The sequence below is a fragment of the Procambarus clarkii genome, chromosome 50, assembly GCF_040958095.1.
Source record: "Procambarus clarkii isolate CNS0578487 chromosome 50, FALCON_Pclarkii_2.0, whole genome shotgun sequence".
NCBI classification, from domain to species: Eukaryota; Metazoa; Arthropoda; class Malacostraca; order Decapoda; family Cambaridae; genus Procambarus; species Procambarus clarkii.
The window spans coordinates 8,394,395-8,417,844 of record NC_091199.1 but is presented as its reverse complement, the minus strand read 5'-3'; the positions used below and the strand labels follow the sequence as shown (position 1 = coordinate 8,417,844).

Sequence of the window (23,450 nt, the reverse complement as noted above, 5' to 3'; positions counted from 1 at the left end):
AAGAATATGTAAAGGCATGAAAATGTTACTGGAAAAATGCAAGTGTAAAATTTGCTAAATCACAGTCAAAGGGAGTGGACTGAGGAGGCTTGGTCATGTAGGACAGAAGGATCTTGATAGACTGTTGAATGTATTCAAATGAATTTGAGAAATGGAGACGATTAAGTGCATGGAGATTGACAGGTGAGTGATGTGAGGCAGCAAGGATCAAGTGTGAACGTAACACAAGGTATGATCGGTAACAAGGCTAGGTGTTGCCACTCTGTAAAGAGAGGTAGAATGTATTATTTGTGCTGTACTGTATATAGCAATTCTTAAGGAGCACAGCAGGTCTTGCCAAGCAGTTTGGAATGCTCCAATGGATGATTTAGTGGAGTGCAGTGATGTGGGTTATGTGTGTAATAGTGTGTTCTGCAGGCAGGATAGAGGCCCCAAACCCAATAGAAGCAGAAGGAAGCAGGATAGAGGCTTCCACCTAAACATGACATGCTGTAACATACATTCAAGGGTGACAGCAAACTTGAACCCAAAATTACAGCCTCAACTCTTCCAAAGAATGACTAGGGATAAGCACCACCTTACACAGATGAAGAAGTGATTAGATGTATTAATGTACACTTGGAGACAAAACAGTGAAGTACAGTAGTAATAACGGTGGAAAACTTGACAGGCAAAAACTACTATGCAGTACTGTATCTCACTACTGATCAAGTACAGGGATCTGGATGGTCAAATAATGTGGTAAGGTACAATGCCTATATCCAGATACATGTACCTAGGAACCAGGAATGTAGTGGGGAACTAAAAAAAGAATCATCTCCACTGTTGACAAACAGTGGAGATTCTCCAGGCACAGAGAAGATAACTCATGAGAAATGCTCACTAATGTAACATTTGCCCACTCCACAAATGAAGCAAAGATCCTAGCAATAATAGAAGGCACCTAACTGAAAGTACTAGTCTCTGCCTGTCTCAACACCTTGCAGCTGAGATCAGTCAAGATAAAATGTGAGAAGGTTGAGCTGGAGTGCTTTGTTTTGATATTGATGGTGCAACTTTGGGACAATTGCAGATTGTGTCATAGTGGGCTGTTCACTAGGTACCTAGAGTACAGCTTGATCATTTCTCTGATGCCAAGTTGCACTTAAATATGCTTTTGAGTTTTTGTAAGGCACGTTTGTCAAAATCCTGAGCTGTATACAGCAATGGCCTCTCTTATTGTGCAAGAGATATTATTTCTCAGTAAATCAGTCTGGTCTGGCTTAGGTACTCACCAGTCTCTCCCTCGCATCACTATAACCTGGTGAGGACAGTTTGAAAAGTTCCTTGTCGTGTCATGCAGAATGTCAACCTACTTGGACTTCACCAGACCCTGCCTTTGGATCTTACAATAGAGAACAATCGAGTGTGATTGGTCAGAATTTAACTATGCTACTTGTTGAAGTATGGGTCAGAAATCACCATTTTAATTCTTAAAGGGAATGGTGGAGTTGGTGCATTTAGATACTGAAGCAATAATTGAAGACAAAGATATTACAGTAATTACATTTAGGACTAAAATTTATATCATAATAAATCTGTCTTTCTTTTTTTCCAGCTGAAAACTGCTGTAGGACGTGGTCGATGTTTCCTACGTTATTGTTTGGTCCACAAGTGCATTGGCGATGTCATCCAGCAGTGTATTGACAATCAGAGTGTCACTCGACAGTTCTATGAAGATGGCGCACTATTGCTCAATGTTAAGCTATCCCCGATACTGCTGAATTGTTTATATAATCTTTGTGATGTGCCCTTCGATTTGCCTCCTTCGGGGAACGATCTAGATGTTTCTTGGCCAACATTTGCACGGTAAGTCTTACTTCTGACCATTGCTTTTTCACTACACTCTTGATTATTAGAAAGAATATTTGCTACCAGACTTTTCCAGCCACCTCTCCAGGTAGTGACCATACAGCTCCAGCTGGGTAGAAGATATGCTGTGTGTAATATGGACAGCCTTTAAGTGCTTGAATTTTACTAAGTGGCCCTTAAAGGAATTGTTTACCAACTCCTGAATCTCTTTATTTTAATTAGTGACCTTAATGGATGCAACTCCTTGGTAGGGATACCTAATCCAGCCTAAGTGAAAACTTGTAATTACCTAAGTGTAGTTAGGTAAAGGATGAGAGCTACACTCGTGGTGTCCCGTCTTCCCAGTACTCTCTGTCGTATAACTACTGAAACTACTGACGGTTTTGGCCTCCACCACCTTCTCTCTTAGCTTGTTCCAACCGTCTACCACTCTGTTTGCAAAAGAAAACGTTCTAATATTTCTTTGTAACCTTTGTTTCCTCAACTTCAATCTGTGTCCTCTTGTTTGTGAAGTTGCTGGTTTCAGGAATTCCTTTGTCAATTTGGTCAGTTAATATTAGTATTTTGTAAGTGGTGATCATATCTCCTCTTGTGCTTCTATTTTCTAGTTTTGGCATGTTTAATGCCAAAGTCTCTAGTCTCTCCTCGTAACTGTTGTTTTTCAGTTCCGGAAACCATTTTGTAGCATGCCGTTACATCTTTTCCAGTCTATTTATGTGCTTCTTGAGATTTGGGCACCATACAATTTCTGCATACAGTATTCCAATTTTGGTCTCACAAAAGTCATGAACAGTTTCTTTAGTATTTCACTATCCATATAATTAAAAGCAAGTCTAAAGTTTAAAGTTGGAAAACGATGCATACGCTCCTCTCACAATGTTCTTTATTGTTCTTTATGTGTTCCTTTAGCAACAGCTTACTATCCAAAACCACCAAAAGGTCTCGTTCTTTATTTAGAGTTCTGTAATTCCTTTCAACATTATTTGCAAATTGTGTGTGGTCTATTTTCTCCAATTCCACATTCCATAACATGGCATTTATTCACATTGAATTCCATTGATCACTTGATGCTCCAAGCACTTATTTGATCTAAATCAATTTGAAGGGCATTACAATCGTCTGCTTCGCATTTTGTGAATGATATCTTGTGCGTATGAGATGCAATAATTTAGGCTGAGCTTTGCCAGCCAGATGATGAGTTCATCATCTCCAGCCACTCAAGGCTTCATACATGTTTTCATTGGGGCTGGGAACTAGCATAATTTACTCTTCTTTAGTTGTGCAAGGATTTGGTGGTGTTCTCTAGTTTCTATATGTCAAAACTAGATTATAGGTTTTAGGAATTTTCCTCAACAACTTCAACTAGGTTGAGATCCATAAAGTGTGTCCATCATAATGTTATTTGTCTGGTCACTGGTGCTTTCAGACTTTATCAATACCTAGTGTATTGGTGGATGCAACCGAGCTGCTTCTGGTGTATGTGGAGCAGTCGTTGGTGGCACTGAATACTTGCGATTGTTCTTTGAGTGATACCTTACAATCTTTTAGAAGCTTCACTTAGGTTTGTCACATCCCTTTAGTTGTAGGCTTCATATAAATATGAAGGACCTATTCCTCCCATGCATCCCAGTTACTCCAGTAAATTATCTGAAGGTTGCTCTTTAGTTGTGTATATCGCTGGTACCAGGGCAACACCCCCAACATTTAATGTCTTATTCTTAATCATCTTCTTTCCTTAAATCTAATACCTGTACCAGCATTGAATTGGGTGCCACATTTCCTGGTTTTAGCAGCAGTGAGACTTGAAGGCCAAGCTCTCTGCTATAATATTGACTTTTAAAGAGATTATTATGCCTGATGATTTTTTTCTGCCAATCTTTCATGTCATGAAAGATGTTAATTTGATACATACCTTTATTTTATGAATTTTACATAGGTTGGCTAATAGGTGTGACCAAATAGATTTCTGATGTTGCCAAGACATGTCAGTGTGTCTGACAATGAACAAGCTCATGTAGTCACACATGCTTGAGCTAACTTGGTCCCCTCAAGGCATTCCTTCCCATTTGGTTAATTTACATCTGGAGGATCTGGGGAATAGTACAGCTACTTTTGTACCAACAGCGTTGTGAGGAGGCCGCTGTCAACCCTAGAAATGTAAGAGAGATGAAAGTGTTTGTCAGTGGTCTTGTTCCAGTGTGCCATGCTGGCGGAAGTCTGTGCTTGCTTGTTTGTGTATTGATCATGCATCCAAAAGGTTAGGTTCCTTTTTTATTTATTCTGTATATTTGTTTTTATTATGGTGAATGTTTACTTTTTAAAATATCTTTTTATTAATTTCATCTGTATTACTCTAACATTAAATTGTCACTCAATCCACCTATGCACTCATTCACTCACTCCCTTACTTTGCACATTTCTTAAACCCTTTTTCTTAGTGTTGTATTGGCAACATGTATTGGGTAATTTATCTGTACTGTGCTGTCAGGGTAGACAAGAATAGCATCAGCAATGTGGCTTCGTCCAGTGGCAGGCAATAAATTAACGTGGAGCTACGCAGTTGGATGATGCTTCGTGGCAGTTATGCGCTGCTGAATGTGAAACAAGTTGTTGTGTAGTGCTAATGCGACATATTTCAGGGTGATTTAAAGACAACATAAATCCTTGGTGTGTTCTCAGCTACCGCCTAACCCTAGCTACCAAGTCTTGTCTTAACCATTTATTGGCTCTCCAGATGTGCTCACAACAAACACATGCACACTATGAGCATAGTTCGACTTCTGTGACTACAAATATGTTATAACAAATGGGCATTTACACAATTTTGTTTATAGTACATAAAGCATAGACTCTGTGAATCCTTCCCTTCATCGTTTTTAGTTGATACAAAACTAATAAAAAACAAGTAAAGGCTACACAGAATTGACCTGCTGGCCACTACAATTAGACGACAATGCCCTAAAGCTTCTCCAGCACCTTGCAACTCTGCCCTGCACATTCCGAGAACCGAGCACTGCCTGCTTGTACATAACTAACATGCTCATAGCTTGTAAATAACTAATATGCCTGAAGTACTTATAACTAGGCTGTACTCTCAAAATTCACTCGCCCTCACAGTAACATTGGAAGACCATCTCGTCTCTCTTGGGAGGTCTGCTTCCCATGCAGCCATCTCTACTTTGGCCACACACGCAACACTGCAACTTGTGCCACTACATTCCCTGACCTCAGCCACAGCATTCCACATCTGGCTATTGTCACATTTTCACCTCAACCATCTCTGAAACCTGTTTGGAGAATATATTTATTTTTATGTTACAGTGTACTTTATACGTTATCTTGTAAATTACTACACGGAGAACAGCAAAAGCTTCCAGTAGGACAGAGACACCCTATAGGGTGTTGACAGCTTGCAGAAAGACATAAAAAACATGAAGAATAACCCCTGTACAAGGTACAGGCCAGGCCTTGGCTTGTACCTAAATTCCACAATCTAATTGACCTCTTATAGAATGACATGGACCTCTTATAGGAATGATCTGTTAAGTGGCTACTAGAGCTCAATCTTAACTACATTTATTTGTCCCATATATATTTGCCTTCAAGTTTCAAATAGGAAAGGGGAACATGAACATATTCATTTTAATATTTTCTGACTGTCTAGAGTATAAGGCAACTCTTCTCCACTTATGCTCGCTACTTTCTCTTAAATACAATACTGTATTTTATAAACGTTTTCAGAGTGGCTACAAACGTTTTGTAAAGCCTTTACAATGACTTCGAGGGGGCCCGAAAACACACACACACATGCAAGTTGCGTGATGGCTGGCACACAGTCATGTGCGCAGCAGCCCTCGGTAATGCAGTGCCACTGCCAGTATACAGGGCCTGGTCAGATAATGACATATTTTATTGAAAGTTTTGCAGCTCGATATTTTTTCTCAATGACGAGAGCAAGTGGGGACGTAAGTGATAAAACGCTCCTTCAAAGGGGAACTGAATAAAAGGAAGGGCTCTCCACTTAATAATTAATCAAAATAGTTTAAATTTACAAGCCAGACGTACTTATGTGTTATGGAGGTGAGTGTTTATTACGCTAGAGGTGCCTTATATTTTCTTGCACTCCATGTGTGCTTTGCATTTTTATCATTACAAATCTTATTTTGCGCTTTATTTGTCATCTATCTTCTTCCTCTTTTTACGCCCTCTTTTCCTCTCAATTTTTCCCCCTCTTTTCCTTCTTTCCATTCTTCCCCATTCCTTTTTTCCCTCTTCCTCTTTAGTTCCCCTCTCCACACCCCCACTTTGCATATTGTTGTAAGTGGTGCTATAGGACCCCCCTCCACAGTGTGCAGGATAAGAGTGTGTGTTGCCCGATGCCTCCACACACACACGCGCACGCACACACACACACACACACACACACACACACGTGACAGTGACAGTAACGGCCTCCTGGGCTGCCAGACACCTGGTCAGTACATACTGGCTCTCCCCCAAGTTGGCTTTTTCTCCCCAACTTTCCCGTGTCGGGGTTTTTCCCCCATTACGCCGGACACTAGTTTTATTTATACACTACGCGCTTTCCGGTATGTTTTAGCGTTTGTTGCCTTCGATGTGTAGTTGTTTGTTTATTCGTGTTTGTTTAAATATTTTTGTTATCGGTGGTCTGGACCCCTCCCTCCCTCCCTCCCCCTCACTTCCCCTTATTGTTTTTTTTGCGCTTTTTGTTTATTTGTTTGTTATTTATTTTCCGTATTTTGGTAATTGGTGTGTCGATCCCATCCCTTACTTCTGGCATTTTTTATTCTTGTCTTTCTTTCTTCCTCCTGCATTCATCTGTCTTCTTGAATTCCTTCTCCTGCTTTCCTTTTCCTGTCTTTATGCATCCAGCCTTCTTAATTCCTGCATCCTTTGCGGTTTATTCCTTTTTCCTCCTCCTCCTTCCTTCCTGACTTCTTCCTGTTTGACTTCCTTCCTTCCTTCCCTCCCTTCCTTCCTTCCTTCCTTCCTTCCTTCCTTCCTTCCTTCCTTCCTTCCTTCCTTCCTTCCTTCCTTCCTTCCTTCCTTCCTTCCTTCCTTCCTTCCTTCCTTCCTTCCTTCCTTCCTTCCTTCCTTCCTTCCTTCCTTCCTTCCTTCCTTCCTTCCTTCCTTCCTTCCTTCCTTCCTTCCTTCCTTCCTTCCTTCCCTCCCTCCCTCCCTCTTCCTGCTTGCATTCCTCCCCTCCTCCCCTAGCCTTCCTCCTCCCCCCCCCTGCCTTCCTTCTCCACCCCCCTTTCACCCCCCCCCCCACTTGCCTTCCTCCTCCACAATATTTACCCACAAGTTGCTAGACACTGTTGGTGCAGGTTGCCATTGGTATTTTCCATGAAATGTCATAATTCTTTCACAAATGTTGCCATAGCAATGTGTGAAAAAAGGAGAATAGAAAGTGTATACAATGAAGGCGTAGGAGATGAGGAGGGAATGAAGGAAGAGGAGGAATGGAGAACTTTTCCTCCCTTCCCTCCTAGGTGAGCCAGATATACCTCCCACCCCTCCCGGCCCTTCCCACATGCCTGGTATTTCCTGGCACCGCTTGTGTTGTCCACACTCGGCTGGTGTTTTGGTTTATGTGAGGGACGGTGAGTAGGAAGGAAGCACCTTGAAGATGGAAGTGGGGGTTTTTCCAGGGATTAAAATGAGTACAGTTCTACGACAAACAGGGTTGGAACGATGACTACTGCCTAACCACTTGGACTGGACGGTAGAGTGACGGTCTCGCTTCATGCTGAGCGACGTTCAATCCCTGACCGTCCAAGTGGTTGGGACACCATTCCTTTCCCCCCAACCCATCCCAAATCCTTATCCTGACCCCTTCCAAGTGCTATATAGTCATAATAACTTGCCACTTTCTCCTGATAGTTCCCTCTTTCCCTAAACCATCCGGGACAGATTTTTAGTTTAAAAAATCTGGGCAAATTTAAAGAAAAAATTAATATGAGCTGATTTGTTCTATTTAAATTGAAGTTTGCATTTTTTTTATTTCTTTATTTCTTGATTATATAGTTAAAACCCCAACCTGACCCAAGCCAGCTTTTTTTTTGCCAACCCTGACTACAAGCTTTGTCCCTATGGACGTGATGAGGATGAGAGAGCGTAAGTCTTCCTCTACTCTCCACTTTCTCTGGCTAAGACTGCCTATAAGAAAACTAGTTGCTTTGTACTTTCCTATCAGTGATGACAGGGAAGCGGGATCTAGCTCTTTGTCATGCCTACGAGCCTTGTCGTACTGCATGGAAGACAAGGTAGGAGGAGAGATGCTTGGAAGAATGAGTAGAGTGAGGGACTGCAAATAATGGAGGAAGGAGGGGGATGGCGAAAAGAGAGAGAGAGAGAGAGAGACTAGGAAGAAAGTATAAGAGTGAGTGAATGAGTGAGCAAACATGAGCTAAACATAGAATATATTGTCAGGTGATCCACCCACATTCAGCACTTTGGGCTTATGAGTTCCTCAGAGCTCATCCACCTCTCACTCATCTCTCACCCACTTCTTACTTGTCTCTCACATCTTGTGCACATTACCCACCTATCACTTGACTCACCACACCTCTCATTTAGCTATTTCTCTCTCTGTCTCATATTCTCTTTCTCTCTCTCATATTTTCTCTCTCTCTCATATTCTCTTTCTCTCTCATATTCTCTTTCTCTCTCATATTATCTCTCTCTCTCTCTCTCTCATATTCTCTCTCATATTATCTCTCTCTCTCTCTCTCACTCTCTCTCACTCACTCACTCTCTCTCTCTCTCTCTCTCTCTCTCTCTCTCTCTCTCTCTCTCTCTCTCTCTCTCTCTCTCTCTCATATTCTCTCTCATATTATCTCTCTCTCTCTCTCTCACTCTCACTCACTCACTCTCTCTCTCTCTCTCTCTCTCTCTCTCTCTCTCTCTCTCTCTCTCTCTCTCTCTCTCTCTCTCTCTCTCTCTCTCTCACTCTCTCTCTCTCTCTCTCTCTTAACTTTGTTGTCATGAAATGACAACACACTCTAAATACTTATTATGTGCTAAGGTTATAACACAGTTGTGTCCTCTGGTCATAGCACGCCAAGACTGGTGTGCACTAATAACTGTTTGTCCGCTCAGTGACTGGCCGGCGAGAGTGGTCATTCCGGTGTATAAACGAGTGTCTGACGTGTTTTGTTTTATGGACAGACATGGAGCGGGTGTTGGTGCTTGGCGGCCCCCCAGCAGGACTCTCTCTCTCGTCTCCATCTCCTCTTGCAACTCCCAGGTGAGCCCTGTAGCTCCTTGGGTGAGTCCTACAATCCCTCAGGTGAGTCCTGCAACCTCTCAGGTGAGTTCTGTAACCTCTCAGGTGAGTTCTGTAACCTCTCAGGGGAGTCCTGCAATGCCTCGGGTCGTGTAACTCATCATGTGAATCGTGTGCCCCGTAACTGAGTTCTGTTCTTCCCAGGCAAGTCTCCTACCGCACATTCCTCTCTCTCATTCTCTCTCTCTCTCCCTCCCCCCCCCCTTCCCCCACATAGAATTTCCGAGACACGTGTTCTTGTAGACACGTGTAAAGATATATCTGCCACCGCCTCACAACCCCCCCCCCCTCTCCCTGTTGCTTGGGGAAAACACTGATATCATTTCTACCGACAAAACCACCACCTCTCATGATTAATCAAATTCCAAGTAATGTTGCACAGGTCTTGCTTTAGCGTTTGAATAATTCAATTTATCGGGAACATGCCCGCACATATATATATATATATATATATATATATATATATATATATATATATATATATATATATATATATATATATATATATATATATATATGTGTGTGTGTGTGTGTGTGTGTGTGTATATATCACGAAAATAAACACGTGATTAAGAATGTGACAATGTCAGACCACGGAGGAAAAATGAAACAGGAATTTCCTTAAGTACTTTCGTATATTAAATACATCTTCAGAAGGAAGGATTCCTTCTGAAGATGTATTTAATATACGAAAGTACTTAAGGAAATTCCTGTTTCATTTTTCCTCCGTGGTCTGACATTGTCTTATATATATATATATATATATATATATATATATATATATATATATATATATATATATATATATATATATATATATATATATATATATATATACACACACACACACGTCACGCTTATATCGAAGTTCCCTCCTTTCTCCCGTCTTTCCAAGGTCGAACAAGTGACCCTGAATGTAACTCCACACTGTAGCTGACTAACTCCCGGGAACCTATTTACTGCTTGGTGAACAGAGGCATGAGGTGATTGAAAAAAAAACGTACCCAGTCATTTCTGTCGTTCCTGGGACGCGAAGTCGGAATTTGAGAATGTGAGTTGAGAGTGAAATCAAACAGGAATGACGAAAGATGTGGTGCGTAAGGATGCGCCCTCCATTGTTGTGCATATTACGCACATACCAGTTAAAGTAAGATACAAACAAATGCACCTCGTGATGCGTTTCCCTACTATAAGGCAGTTTATTTAGCTCATTTTTGACCTCTGGTTTCCACTGAGGAACCCAGGGTCGTAACAGGGGCTGCTGGATTAGACAGGCACTGAAGTATTGAGTGTGTGTAATGCAGAAGACAGGACACTAAAGAGAGAGAGAGAGAGAGAGAGAGAGAGAGAGAGAGAGAGAGAGAGAGAGACTGAGAGACTGAGACGTTAATGTGACACTCATGAGTTACATGTCACTGTTCATACATAGGATGACACGCCTCGCAGCAAACCTTATGATCTATACACACTATAACCTTATGATCTATACACACAGGTTATCTCCCCCGGGTTTTGGCACGCGTCTTCCTCTGGTTTAAATTAAGAGGTTGATCACCCCTGGTTCTCAGATCTTCGTGGGGGGGGGGGGGAGGAAGGGAAAGGGAACTATCAGGGGGGAAAGCGCCAAGTCATTACGACTATATAGCACTTGGAAGGGGTCAGAATAAGGATTTGGGATGGGAAGGGGGGAAGGAATGGTGCCCAACCACTTGAACAGTCGGGGATTGAACGCCGACCTGCATGAAGCGAGACCGTTGCTCTACCGTCCAGCCCAAGTGTCGTGGGGGGGGGGAGGAAGAATGAATGAGTGTGTGTATTTACTATTTGTGTCTGCAGAATCGAGCTATTAGCTCTTGGACCCCGCCTTTCTAACCAATCTATTTTCTCTATTATATCTACTACACGTATTTCTAACACACACCCGTTAGAACAGCAGCCCGTAGCAGCTGTCTAACTCCCAGGTACCTATTTGCTGCTAGGTGAACAGGGGGCATCAGGGTGAAAGAAACTCTACCCATTTGTTTCTGCCTCCACCGGGGATCTAACCCGGACCCTTAGAACTACGACCCCAGAGCGCTGTCCACTCAGCCGTGAGGCGAGATATATATGTGTGTGTGTGTGTGTGTGTGTGTGTGTGTGTGTGCGTGCGCGCGCGTGAGTGGCGTTGATTGATTGCGTGAGTGAGTGAGCCAACATTGACAGCTCCGGGGACACGACGGGCGTCAGGTTGTGGCGGTGTTAAACACATCCGCACGCCACTTGACCAACACCATTGGCACCACTGGCACCACTGGTTACCACTGGCACCACTGGTTACCACTGGCACCATTGGCACCACTGGCACCATTGGCACCACTGGCACCACTGGTTACCACTTATACCACCTACTGCCAGGTCACGACACAACATTCACCGCCACTTGGACAAAGTGAAGGTACAAAGGAACCTTTTCACCGTTGTGGAGGTACAAAAGAACCTTTTCACCGTTGTGGAGGTACAAAGGAACCTTTTCACCGTTGTGGAGGTACAAAGGAACCTTTTCACCGTTGTGGAGGTACAAAGGAACCTTTTCACCGTTTTGAAAAGACATGACACCGCTTAGTTCATTTGTTATTGGCCCTATACCCATCCTGTGAGCGGTAGAGGAAAAGGTTCATTTATTTCCACTTATACAGCACTGGATGACACTTAACCTCATGAGTCATTGAGCACACCACGTACATGAGACCTGTCCTAGAGTATGCAACTCCGGCATGAAGTTCCCGCCTCCAAAAGCAACGTGAAAAGATGCAAGAACTAGTGAGACGAGAGATAACAAGAGACATGATAGAGACATATAAAATACAAATACTTAGAATTGACAGTGTGGAAAATGAGTAAATGTTTACAATGAATAACAATAGAAGTTGATAGCGAGGATGGAAGGTAGACACAGATGGACCATAGGAATATTAAATACTTGTTAGTGCGAGTTATGTAATGTGAAAATAGTATGAACTAGAAAATGGGGAAGTAGAAGCCAACTCTGTATGTAGTTTAGGGAAGGAGGGTTCCAAGAGCTGTAGCCCGACCCCAGTCAGCACCAGTAGGGAGGGGATGAGGCCATCTCTTAGGCACCGTCAGCCTACACGCATCCCTATGGTGTGGTCAGTCGTTGTTTAATGTTGTTTATGTTTCAGCTACTGGGAACAACAAGTTCCAAGTAGCACGGGCTATGGTGAGCCCGTAACTTACCTGGCACAGGAGCGGTGCAAGTAGCACGGGCTATGGTGAGCCCGTAACTTACCTGGCACAGGAGCGGTGCAAGTAGCACGGGCTATGGTGAGCCCGTAACTTACCTGGCACAGGAGCGGTGCAAGTAGCACTGGCTATGGTGAGCCCGTAACTTACCTGGCACAGGAGCGGGGCAAGTAGCACGGGCTATGGTGAGCCCGTAACGTACCTGGCACAGGAGCGGGGCAAGTAGCACGGGCTATGGTGAGCCCGTAACTTACCTGGCACAGGAGCGGGGCAAGTAGCACGGGCTATGGTGAGCCCGTAACTTACCTGGCACAGGAGCGGTGCAAGTAGCACGGGCTATGGTGAGCCCGTAACTTACCTGGCACAGGAGCGGCGCAAGTAGCACGGGCTATGGTGAGCCCGTAACTTACCTGGCACAGGAGTGGTGCCTCGAGTGTGTCTTCATAGTGTCAGGCCTTTATATAAGATGTGGACTTGACAGCTAGGAATCTTAGGCAAACCTTTGTGTGGTATGTCATGGACATGAGAGAGTCAGTATGCACCGCGACTCTGTAAGTCAAGTTGAAATTGAAATAAGTTTATTGAGGTAAAATACATACAAAGGGATGAGGTAGCTCAAGCTATTCTCACCCCGTTCAGTACATCGTGTTAATACATACATGGACACACACTCTGTAAGTGTATTGTGTGCTGCGATCCTCTCAAATATAATCCAGAACGACGTAGTCATTGATCTCGAGTCCGTACCACAAGTAACAAGGCAACGAGTCGAGCAATAATAATAGCCCCCCACATGGTCAACACAGCCGAGCTGATCCAATAAAGCTGCAGTCTCCGTGGTGTAGTGGTAAGACACTCGCCTGGCGTTCCGCAAGCGCTATGTCATGGGTTCGTATCCTGGCCGGGGAGGATTTACTGGGCGCAATTCCTTAACTGTTTCTGTTTAACGCAACAGTAAAATGTGTACTTGGATGAAAAAACGATTCTTCGCGGCGGGGGATCGTATTCCAGGGACCATAGGATTAAGGACTTGCCCGAAACGCTACGCGTACTAGTGGTTGTACAAGAATGTAACAACTCTTGTATATATCTCAAAAAAAAAAAATAACACCATTTTAGTGTCACCTGTCGTAGCCACACTGCCGCCAGGTCATAGAATTCCTTAAATACAGTTTAAAATATTCTGTTTGCCTCATGTCAGCATGTAAAGTTGACATTGTCTTCCAAGTGTGTGTGTGTCTTGCCCAGTGGGCACGGGCTGGGTACACCATCTTGTGCCCGACGCTAATCTTAGTCTAGCATATTTTTGGCCCACTGGAGTAACTTATAAAATACTTGAAAGTTACCTAAATAAAAAGTCTTTAATTCTTCATATCTTAAGTAACGTTGTTGTGACTCATCGTCTGCTCACCTAAATAAAAATATTTCGTCGTGGGCTTACGATGAGTCTGGATGAGGACTGTGGGCTTACGATGAGTCTGGATGAGGACTGTGGGCTTACGATGAGTCTGGATGAGGACTGTGGGCTTACGATGAGTCTGGATGAGGACTCTCATCCACCAGCTCCCAGTTGTATTCATCTAGTTGTGTTTGTGGGGGTTGAGCTTTGCTCTTTCCGCCCGCCTCTCAACTGTCAATCACCTGTTTATTAACTACTTTTTTTCTCTCCACACACACACCAGAAAGCAGCCCGTGACAGCTGACTAACTCCCATGTACCTACCTATTTACTGCTAGGTAACAGGGGCATTTAGGGTGAAAGAAACTTTGCCCATTTGTTTGGGCCATAGAATTACGAGTCCTGCGCGCTATCCACCAGGCTACCAGGCCCCCTTAGCCTTTGTGTGTGTGTGTGTGTGTGTGTGTGTGTGTGTGTGTGTGTGTGTGTGTGTGTGTGTGTGTGTGTGTGTGTGTACTGACCTAGTTGTGCTTGCGGGGGTTGAGCTCTGGCTCTTTGGACATAGGTACAGTACAGTACAGTATATCTAACACTTGTCCATGTACCCATGCATATAGTGTATACTAGCTTACACGTGGTGTTATAAGTTGGGCGGCCACGGAGCCCCGACCAGCCAGCACCTGCTGCTCCGTCTCCCACGGTGGGTACACCTGCAGGTGACTCCTGGCGGGAATGTTCCTTCCGCAGTCTTGCTCCTGTCAGCCCTCGTGTGAGAGCTCACCTCGTTGCGGGTTCCGCCTGGCGATTCTCAGTACTTTAATGCTTTGAGTCTTTTTCGCTCTGAGCATTGTTTACATCCGTGTGTGTGTGTGTGTGTGTGTGTAAGTGTGTAATTATTACCTAAGTGTAATTACCTAAGTGTAGTTACAGGATGAGAGCTACGCTCGTGGTGTCCCGTCTTCCCAGTACTCTTTGTCGTATAACGCTTTGAAACTACTGACGGTCTTGGCCTCCACCACCTTCTCACCTAACGTGCGCGTGTGTGCGTACGTGCGTATGAGCGTGCGTGCGTATGCGCCTATCTAGATGTACCTACGGCAATTCAACTTGGATCCCCAAGGAATGCAAGGCTTAGAAAGAAGGAAAGGTGAACAACAGATACAAGTTGAGAATGATAGAACAAAAGAGAGAGGCGATGTAGCCGCTTGCAGGGATGGTTCTACTCTCTACAGGTTTACACACTATCAGTATTATTACCACTGCTTGCAGAGTTGTCTTGGTGTGGCGTAGTTATGGTGGTGTGGCGTACAACAGATGATTTGTGTGTTTGTACACAGATCTTGAGGTTATCTTGAGATGATTTCGGGGCTTTAGTGTCCCCGCGGCCCGGTCCTCGACCAGGCCTCCACCCCCCAGGAAGCAGCCCGTGACAGCTGACTAACACCCAGGTACCTATTTTACTGCTAGGTAACAGGGGCATAGGGTGAAAGTAACTCTGCCCATTGTTTCTCGCCGGCGCCTGGGATCGAACCCAGGACCACAGGATCACAAGTCCAGCGTGCTGTCTGCTCGGCCGACCGGCAGATGGGTGCAGAGGCAGACGATGTCTGATCCTATTAACAGGTTAGGAGTCTTCCCTTGTCACAGTTCATGGTAAGCTTTGACTTACTCCCCTATACGACCCGTCAACCGGATTGCAACCAGGTGCCATATTACTGCTGGGTGAACAGGGGCGAACAGTTGTGTGGCTCCGTACCCAAACGGCCGTCTCTGGCCAGGGCTCGAACCCAGGTGGAAATAGCTGACGTGGTGGTCGTCGAGTGCGCAACTACTGCGCCACAGAGACTGGTGGTGGTGGTGGTGGGAGTTTTGCGTAGTTGTGGTGGTGTGGCAGTAGCCAGCCTGGGGCCAGATTCACGAAAGCGCTTACGCAAGTACTTACGAACGTGTACATCTTTCCCCAATCTGTGACGGCTTTAGTTACATTTATTAAACAGTTTACAAGAATGAAAACGTCCCAATCAACTGTTGTTATTGTTATAAACAGCCTCCTGGTGCTTCGGAGCTCATTAACTGTTTAATAATTGTAAACAAAGCCGCCAAAGATTGAGAAAAGATGTACAGGTTCGTAACTGCTTTCGTGAATCTAGCCTCCAGGGTCCTAAACGATGGCCAGATGCTCGTTAATCATGCCGCTAAACTCCCTCTTTATGAATAAGAAACAAAATACACGCGGTTTTCTGCGTGGCGTCTGTTCGAATCCCGCCTCTAAATGCTTCACCCACGTACCGCAAATATCAATAATTACCAAGAGAATCTAAACACCTAGCCTAACTATATATAGAATTATGATATATAATGATGATACACATTTGAGAATTTTTTTTAATACAAATCATAAAAATTTATGAAGGGATGGTTGGGGGTCGGCCGCCGCTTGGACAAGCCTAGCCTGAAGACAGGTTGCGATTTGCAGGGTGTTTGTATGTACTTGCCTATACGTGCTTACACGGCGAGCACTAGCTCCTGGGCCCTGCTTTAAAGCCATCAATCACGTAATACAATGACCTCTGATCCTAATTGGTTCTTGATCAAGCAGGCTCTTGGAACTGTGTTTGGAGTTCAACTCAATTGCCTTCCCTTATGGCCAATTCCACTTGGTCACCACTTAAAGTGAAGAAGTGCCTTCTTGAAGACCTATGAGTCATCTTCATCTTCTTGCCCTTCGCTTCAGAGATGGTTAAGCTCCCGCCAAACACACACCGAAACTACGACGTTGGTACAACGTTCTGACAAGTTTTAACACCACCTAACCAGTTATAACAACCAATATAGCAAGTTGTAACAACGTTCTAATACGTCATAAACACGTTAAGCCGAGATGTAACAACTTTATTACAAGTTGTAACAAGCGGAAAATAGAGACAGTTTCAGTTAGTGTTTCCAGGGAGGTCTTATTTCCTCAGACTTGCCCCCGTGGCTCAGTCCTCCAAGTTCAAAGACCAGTCTTGTTGTTAACCATTTATGTGAGGATTGCACTCTTGAACTTCGTATTCTAGAACTGGTCTCGTACACGTATTGTACAACGGCTCTAAGATCGTGGTCTGACTTAGGCTGTGTATAGCATTCTGAAGGCTCCTTAGTTTGGTAACGGATCATTAGTTGGTCTGGCTAGCGTATGTAGCTCCTGATGGTGTGTGGGTGTGTGTGTGTGGGTGTGTGTGTGGGGGGGGAGGGAGTGTGCGTATTATTTACATATCATGTGTGTCCTTTCACTCGTTGTTGTTTAAGATTCAGCTACTGGAAACTAAAAGTAAGTAGCACGGGCTATGGTGAGCCCGTGGTGGACTTACCTGGCACAGGAGCGGGGCTGAAATTTCTCCTTTCACTCGTATGCGCATCTCTATATACAAACACCTGGTGATTTATTGATTGATTGATGGATGAAGATTAAGCCACCCCAAGAGGTGGCACGGGCATGAATAACCCGTAAGTGGTAGATTTTTTCGGGGTGAAAGGATTCACTGTGTGCTGAGCTCACGTTTAAACTCGTCAGTCCTTACTATGGGGCTGCTATCGCGGGGGAGGACACTGGTGGACAGTATTTTTGAGGATCTCCAGCTGCTGGACACCTTTTTTGACCAGGAGAGTGACAGTGTTACACACACCTGTCTCTTCTCCCCTATTGCGTACACCTGACCTGACCTTCCCTGGTGCGTACACCCGACTTGACCTTCCTGTGTGTGTGCGTCAAATGGTAGTGTCAAATACCTGCACATGACACGTCCTATCAGTGTGTGAGAATGTGTCGTGGTGAGCCAAGTGCGTCACCCCCCCGCCGGGGCTCGTTCCTCAACACGTCTGACGGCTTGGTGCCTGCTCCTGTGTCCGGCCCCGTCTCCTCTCAGCCCCCGTGTCCTCTCAGCCCCCGTGTCCTCTCAGCCCCCGTGTCCTCTCAGCCCCCGTGTCCTCTCAGCCCCCGTGTCCTCTCAGCCCCCGTGTCCTCTCAGCCCCCGTGTCCTCTCCACCTCCGTGCCCCTCAACGGTCCAGTGTCCACCCGTGTACATGGGTGTATCAACAAGCTATAAGACCTATCACTGAGGACCGGCCATCGTCCTGGAGAAGGACCGGCCATCGTCCTGGAGAAGGACCAGCCATCGTCCTGGAGAAGGACCAGCCATCGTCCTGGAGAAGGACCAGCCATCGTCCTGGAGAAGGACCAGCCATCGTCCTGGAGAAGGACCAGCCATCGTCCTGGAGAAGGACCGGCCATCGTCCTGGAGAAGGACCGGCCATCGTCGGTGAGTGACTGGAGGATAAAATAGCTTACCCTCTGTCGCCATCTCAGTGGTCATACCTCGGAGACCGGCAAGTGGTTCTTGAGGAATGAGGTTATACTTAAGTGTCTCAGATGTGGAGAAACGCTCGCTCTAAGATGAGAGGAAGGGAGAGAGAGAGAGAGAGAGAGAGGCACGCAGATTAAAACTGTATGATTGCTGGTATTGTCACAAGGATCGCCTCAGGTTCATTTTCGACTATTAGATATTTTTCAAGGGAACATTGGACAGTTAGTAGGTGAGCCTCCGTTTTCTACAGTAGTGAGGGCTTTGGAATATCTTAAATATATTGTGTGTGTGTGTGTGGTGGTGGTAGTGGTGTTGGTGGAGCTACCGATTGTGGTGATAATTGTGGTATAGTGGTAGGGGTGGTGGTGGTGATGGGTGGTGCTGCTGATAGTGACAAATGGTGGTGAAGATGGTGATAGAGCGGTAGTTGTGGGGCGGTGATACCAGCAGGAAAGGCACCACGATGTGTTGGAGCATCCTAGAGGCAAGGCGGGTAGTGCCAAGGTGGATCGGCACAGTGCCAAGTTGGGCCAGGGAAGTGGAGGGTGGACGAAAGAGAGGAGGGAGAGAGAGGGAGGGCGAGATATTTAGTTTGCGGGCCCTGAAGCTAGCAGTCAGTCGCCTCGAGGTCTCATCCACACACACATGTACTGACTTTTCTCGTAAAGTCTCTCCTTACATCTAAGCTTGTCTCCGTTTTCTGTGGGAGATACACCGTGAAGCACAATTAACCATTGGATATTTTGTGTGCTAATTGAACCCAAGATCGTACGGTAATGTTCTAGTGGTGGTTTTCAATGTCACCACAACCAACCAGAGGTGAGAAATTCCGCTCTTCAGTCGTGCTTAACCAATCACAGAAGAGAACTATAGTGTTGAGTTTCGTTCATTGCCAATTACGTAAGAGAAGTGATTATTGAGCTCAGTAATCCAATCAGAGACGAGTATTGCTGGTAGCCATTCAGAGAAGAGAAATATAGTGTACCTCCTTAGTGGTGTCTTCAAGATTAGTGCCGGGTGTTCACTTATAACTTGGGTTTACAAATTACTGTAGTTGTCATTCAGTACAGCCTAATCTGACCAATCACATCACTGGACATCTGTATCTCGCCGTCTGCCAGCCAATCAACGGTAAGATTAAGTCAAATCTTTATTAATAATTTCAGTATATATATTTAAGTGTTTTATAAACTTACAATTATTTTGATGCTGTATTGGTTTCAAAGTTTAATTCCCGAAATGTTGAGTGATATAATAATTCACAAAGTCTGGGACAGGAAGCCTGTATTTTGTGTTAGTGAGGTCCCTCCTAGGCCAGCTACTGACTTCTTTCAGGATGCAAACCACAACAGCTGCCTAACTCCCAGGTGCCTCTTTTACTGCTAGGTGAATAGAGGCATCAGGAGGTGACAGGAAATATTCCCAGTCGCTCTGGTCCTGCCCGGGGATTGAACCCGGGCAGGACTTATTTGTGAGCCGAGGACGTAGACCACTATCCTACAGAACCCATACTTATACCAATCCCTTAAAGTGGTTCCAAAAAGTAGGCTCAGCTGTAATAAAAACAAATCTCCGAATTGATTTGCAGAGACTGCAAATCTTGCAGTCTCCGTGGTGTAGTGGTAAGACACTCGCCTGGCGTTCCGCGAGCGCTATGTCATGGGTTCGTATCCTGGCCGGGGAGGATTTACTGGGTGCAATTCCTTAACTGTAGCCTCTGTTTAACGCAACAGTAAAATGTGTACTTGGATGAAAAAACGATTCTTCGCGGCAGGGGATCGTATTCCAGGGACCATAGGATTAAGGACCTGCCCGAAACGCTACGCGTACTAGTGGCTGTACAAGAATGTAACAACTCTTGTATATAAAAAAAAAAAAAAAAAAAAAAAAGCTTACAGCTCCCTTGTAATCGCAGACGTCGACTACTGTACCCTGTACTCGGCCAGAATTCAACAGTTACGCAGCTACTTAAGCCTGTATATCTTTTCTCAGTCTTCGGCGGCTTTGTTTACATTTATTAAACAGTTTATGAGCTGCGAAGCACCAGGAGGCTGTTTATAACAGGAATAACTTTTTATTAGTTAGATTCAGTACTCGTAGACTGGTTAATAAATGTAAACAAAGCCACCAGAGATTGAGAAAAGATGTACAGGCTCGTTGGTAGATGCGTAAATGCTGGTCGTATCCCGGCACTCATCTTCACAACGCAACCTGCCCTCAGACCACAGCCCGTCCTCCAAACAAAGACCTAAAGACCATTCCAGGCACCCGCCAAACTCCCTACTTATGAATGAAAAAAGGTTTACACACCACTCACAACTGATGATGTCCGAACACTTCCGGAACAAGTGCTTCACTGACGACTTTTGTTCGAACTACAACGCTGTAAATGCTTCACCCACGTACTACAAATACAAATAATCGCCAACAGAACCTAAAAACTTAACCTAACCCAACCAATGCCTAAATATGCACAATATGCTAATTAATAATAATATTAATTTATATTTGAGAAAGTTCTTGTTTCGAATGAACAGCATGGTAACATTTATGAATGCGTCTTTGGGGTCGACCGTTGGATGGAATGGACTTGGTCTGAGGACGGGTTGTGTGTGTAAACCGTTTATCATTCATAAACAGAGGGTTTGGCGGGTGCAAGGAATGAACTTTGGTCTTTGTTTATGAGGACGGGCTGCCTCTGGAGGCTTCACAACGTCTCTAAACTAGTGCACTAAATTGCTCGAACCGAACCGAGGACCCACGAATAGAAAACTGGACATCACGTCCATTTTGCGAGCTGTCATTATTTTCAGTGCACCAGGGGCCAGATTCACGAAGCAGTTACGCAAGCACTTACGAACGTGCACATCTTTCCTCAATCTTTGACGGCTTTGGTTACATTTATTAAACAGTTTACAAGCATGAAAACTTTCCAATCAACTGTTGTTATTGTTATAAACAGCCTCCTGGTGCTTCGGAGCTCATTAACTGTTTAATAATTGGAAACAAACCCGCCAAAGATTGAGAAAAGATGTACAGGTTCGTAAGTGTTTGCGTAAGTGCTTTCGTGAATCTGGCCCCGGGTTTTGGTCTTTGGGTCTTTCCACTATTTTGTCTCAATAGGGGTTTCCTGTGCTATAACCATTTCCTCGATGGCAGTCGCCAAGCCTAACCCTTCTTCGTGTGAAATCTAAATTCAAATTTTTGTTAATTCGGACATTCCTACCGTCGTCTTCAAGTTAATATGTTGTAGTAAAATTAGAGATATGGGGGTGAATAAACTACCGTTGAAGCTCCCAGTGACCGATAAAAATAGTTTGGAATGATCAATTAGTCGGCAGCGCGTCAAAAATGTTAGGAGACAACCTCATGTTCCAGGACATGGAGGTGCTAGTTTTAGAACTATTGTGTCTACTTTTAGTTATAATATTTTGTCCCGGCATTATATGTATATTAGGTTTTAAATCAGAAAATGTAAGAGGTTTATATTCGTGTGTGTGTAATATGAGTATAGAGCCACCCTAGGTGTTGTACATGCTGCTATGGTGGTATGTCCACTCACAACTCACAAGATGAGTGGCGCTGCCCAATAAACTCGCCCCTCGGGGCAAAATTTTAAAAATATTAAGCGATGATGGTACGTGTGTTTACATTGTGTCAGCTGATTTTTACGCGGGAATTCAGGGCGAGAAATGCAGTGCTTTTTTGTGTTTAGATATACGTATCAGCCGATAACAGATCACGTGTAGATAAAAGCGTTGCAGTGGGGATAGTGTACAGTGTACACTCACTGTACAGTGAGTGTACAGCCTAAGTAAGACAGAAACTAGAAATGAGTAATACTTGATAAGCCAAAGGCACAGGAATATTATTGTTACAAAGTAAAAAAATGCTTTCTTCGTTCACAAAACAAATATTACGAAAATTCGTGGCAATATCTTTGAACTATAATTTCTTGTCTCACGAAGCTCATTCGTAGAGCTTCAAAAAAAAAGGTAAGCTTAAAACGGTTTGGTATCTGGTGAGACCGTTGTCAGTGGCACGAGGGCTGGCTTATGGCAATACAACGCCCCGTGTTGCTACAGTCAGTGACGCAGCCCAGTTTTATAAATGTTTGTGCCTTGTGTCTCAGGCACGCCGCCAGATATATTGGCTCTTGCACGCCCCTGGTCGGGCGCTCCTAGCGTTTTCTCATAGAATCTAGCATGTTAATTTTCTATAATTATCGTCTTGATTTTCGCTTTGCCGCGTGTGCACTTACAAAGGCTGTGAAAACACTTTGAAATGGTAGTCAAATTAGGGTGTACTTAAGGTGTTAAATATAAGGTGTATTTGTTTAAGGTGTTAGCCGAGAGGGATGTACACTCGGAGATGTTGGTCCACCTGTAGCGGGTGTGGTGTTTCTTCCCTACCTTTTGAATACGGACAAAATATATGTAATAAGATAATAAGCAAATTACGGTCCACAGATCCTGAGGAGGGGAGGAATGAGCCAGTAATGTGAACTTAATTTTTAAAAGCTTTATATAGTTTAAAATTCATAAGAGAGCTCGGCGATCAAATGAGAAATATTTTAATCACTCTCATAACTTCTTGCTGTAATGTTTTCATGTATTTTCATTGTTCCATTTGCCGGATATTGAATCCAATACAATAAAATGTTCAAACTTGAACATTTACCTATTTTAGTTCTACAGAGTATACAAACATCACTGGACTAGAGGCACAGCGTCGAAATGTTGTTAAAGATTCGCTACCTGGACCAAATGGTCCAAGTAGCACGGGCTATGGTGAGCCCGTAGTGGAGTTGCGTCGAAAGCAACATGCTTAAGGGCATCACTGAATGGCGAGGCCCAGGAGCTGAAGAACACACGATCTTACTGGTTGACCTTGGCTTTACTGTCCCAACGGTGCTATGTGATTGTTATGGTGTCTCGTGTGTGTTTGAGTGCTTGTCTGTGTGTGGGGTGGTTCCGGGAGTATAGCTATGATGGCTTTGTTTTAGCACGTGTGTGTGCGCGCGCGCCCTCCTCCTGGCAAGGCCACCTCCAACATACCGCAAGTGGACATTGTCACCTGTGTCGTGGGGGGGAAGGAGGGAGGGGGGTTAGAAGGTGTTCTAATTAAATCATGAACGTTGGTTTGTTCTGGGAGATCAAAGGTGTGGTGTGGGGTGCCTCCTGCATCTCTTCTCTCTCTTTCTCCTTTTCCCCCTTCTATTCTCTGTTGTTGTTGTTTTAGATTTAGCTACTCAGAACGAAATGTCAATGTAGCACGGGCTATGGTGAGATCGTAATATCTATTC

General features: G+C 44.4%; 1 protein-coding gene across 6 annotated transcripts in view; it reads left to right on the top strand.

Moving 5' to 3' along the window:
• Positions 1-23,450, top strand: part of LOC123772724 (FYVE and coiled-coil domain-containing protein 1) — a 58,151-nt gene that overhangs the window by 6,393 nt on the left and 28,308 nt on the right. For 3 of the 6 annotated variants that reach the window (XM_045766086.2, XM_045766084.2, XM_045766089.2), the window contains exons 5-6: positions 1,598-1,848; positions 9,043-9,163. In XM_045766086.2, the coding sequence (XP_045622042.2) occupies positions 1,598-1,848; positions 9,043-9,163 (372 nt within the window). Of the gene's footprint in view, positions 1-1,597; positions 1,849-9,042; positions 9,164-18,726; positions 19,277-22,014; positions 22,141-23,450 lie in introns of those variants that run through there. The other 3 variants (XM_045766085.2, XM_045766087.2, XM_045766088.2) reach the window with 3 other exon arrangements.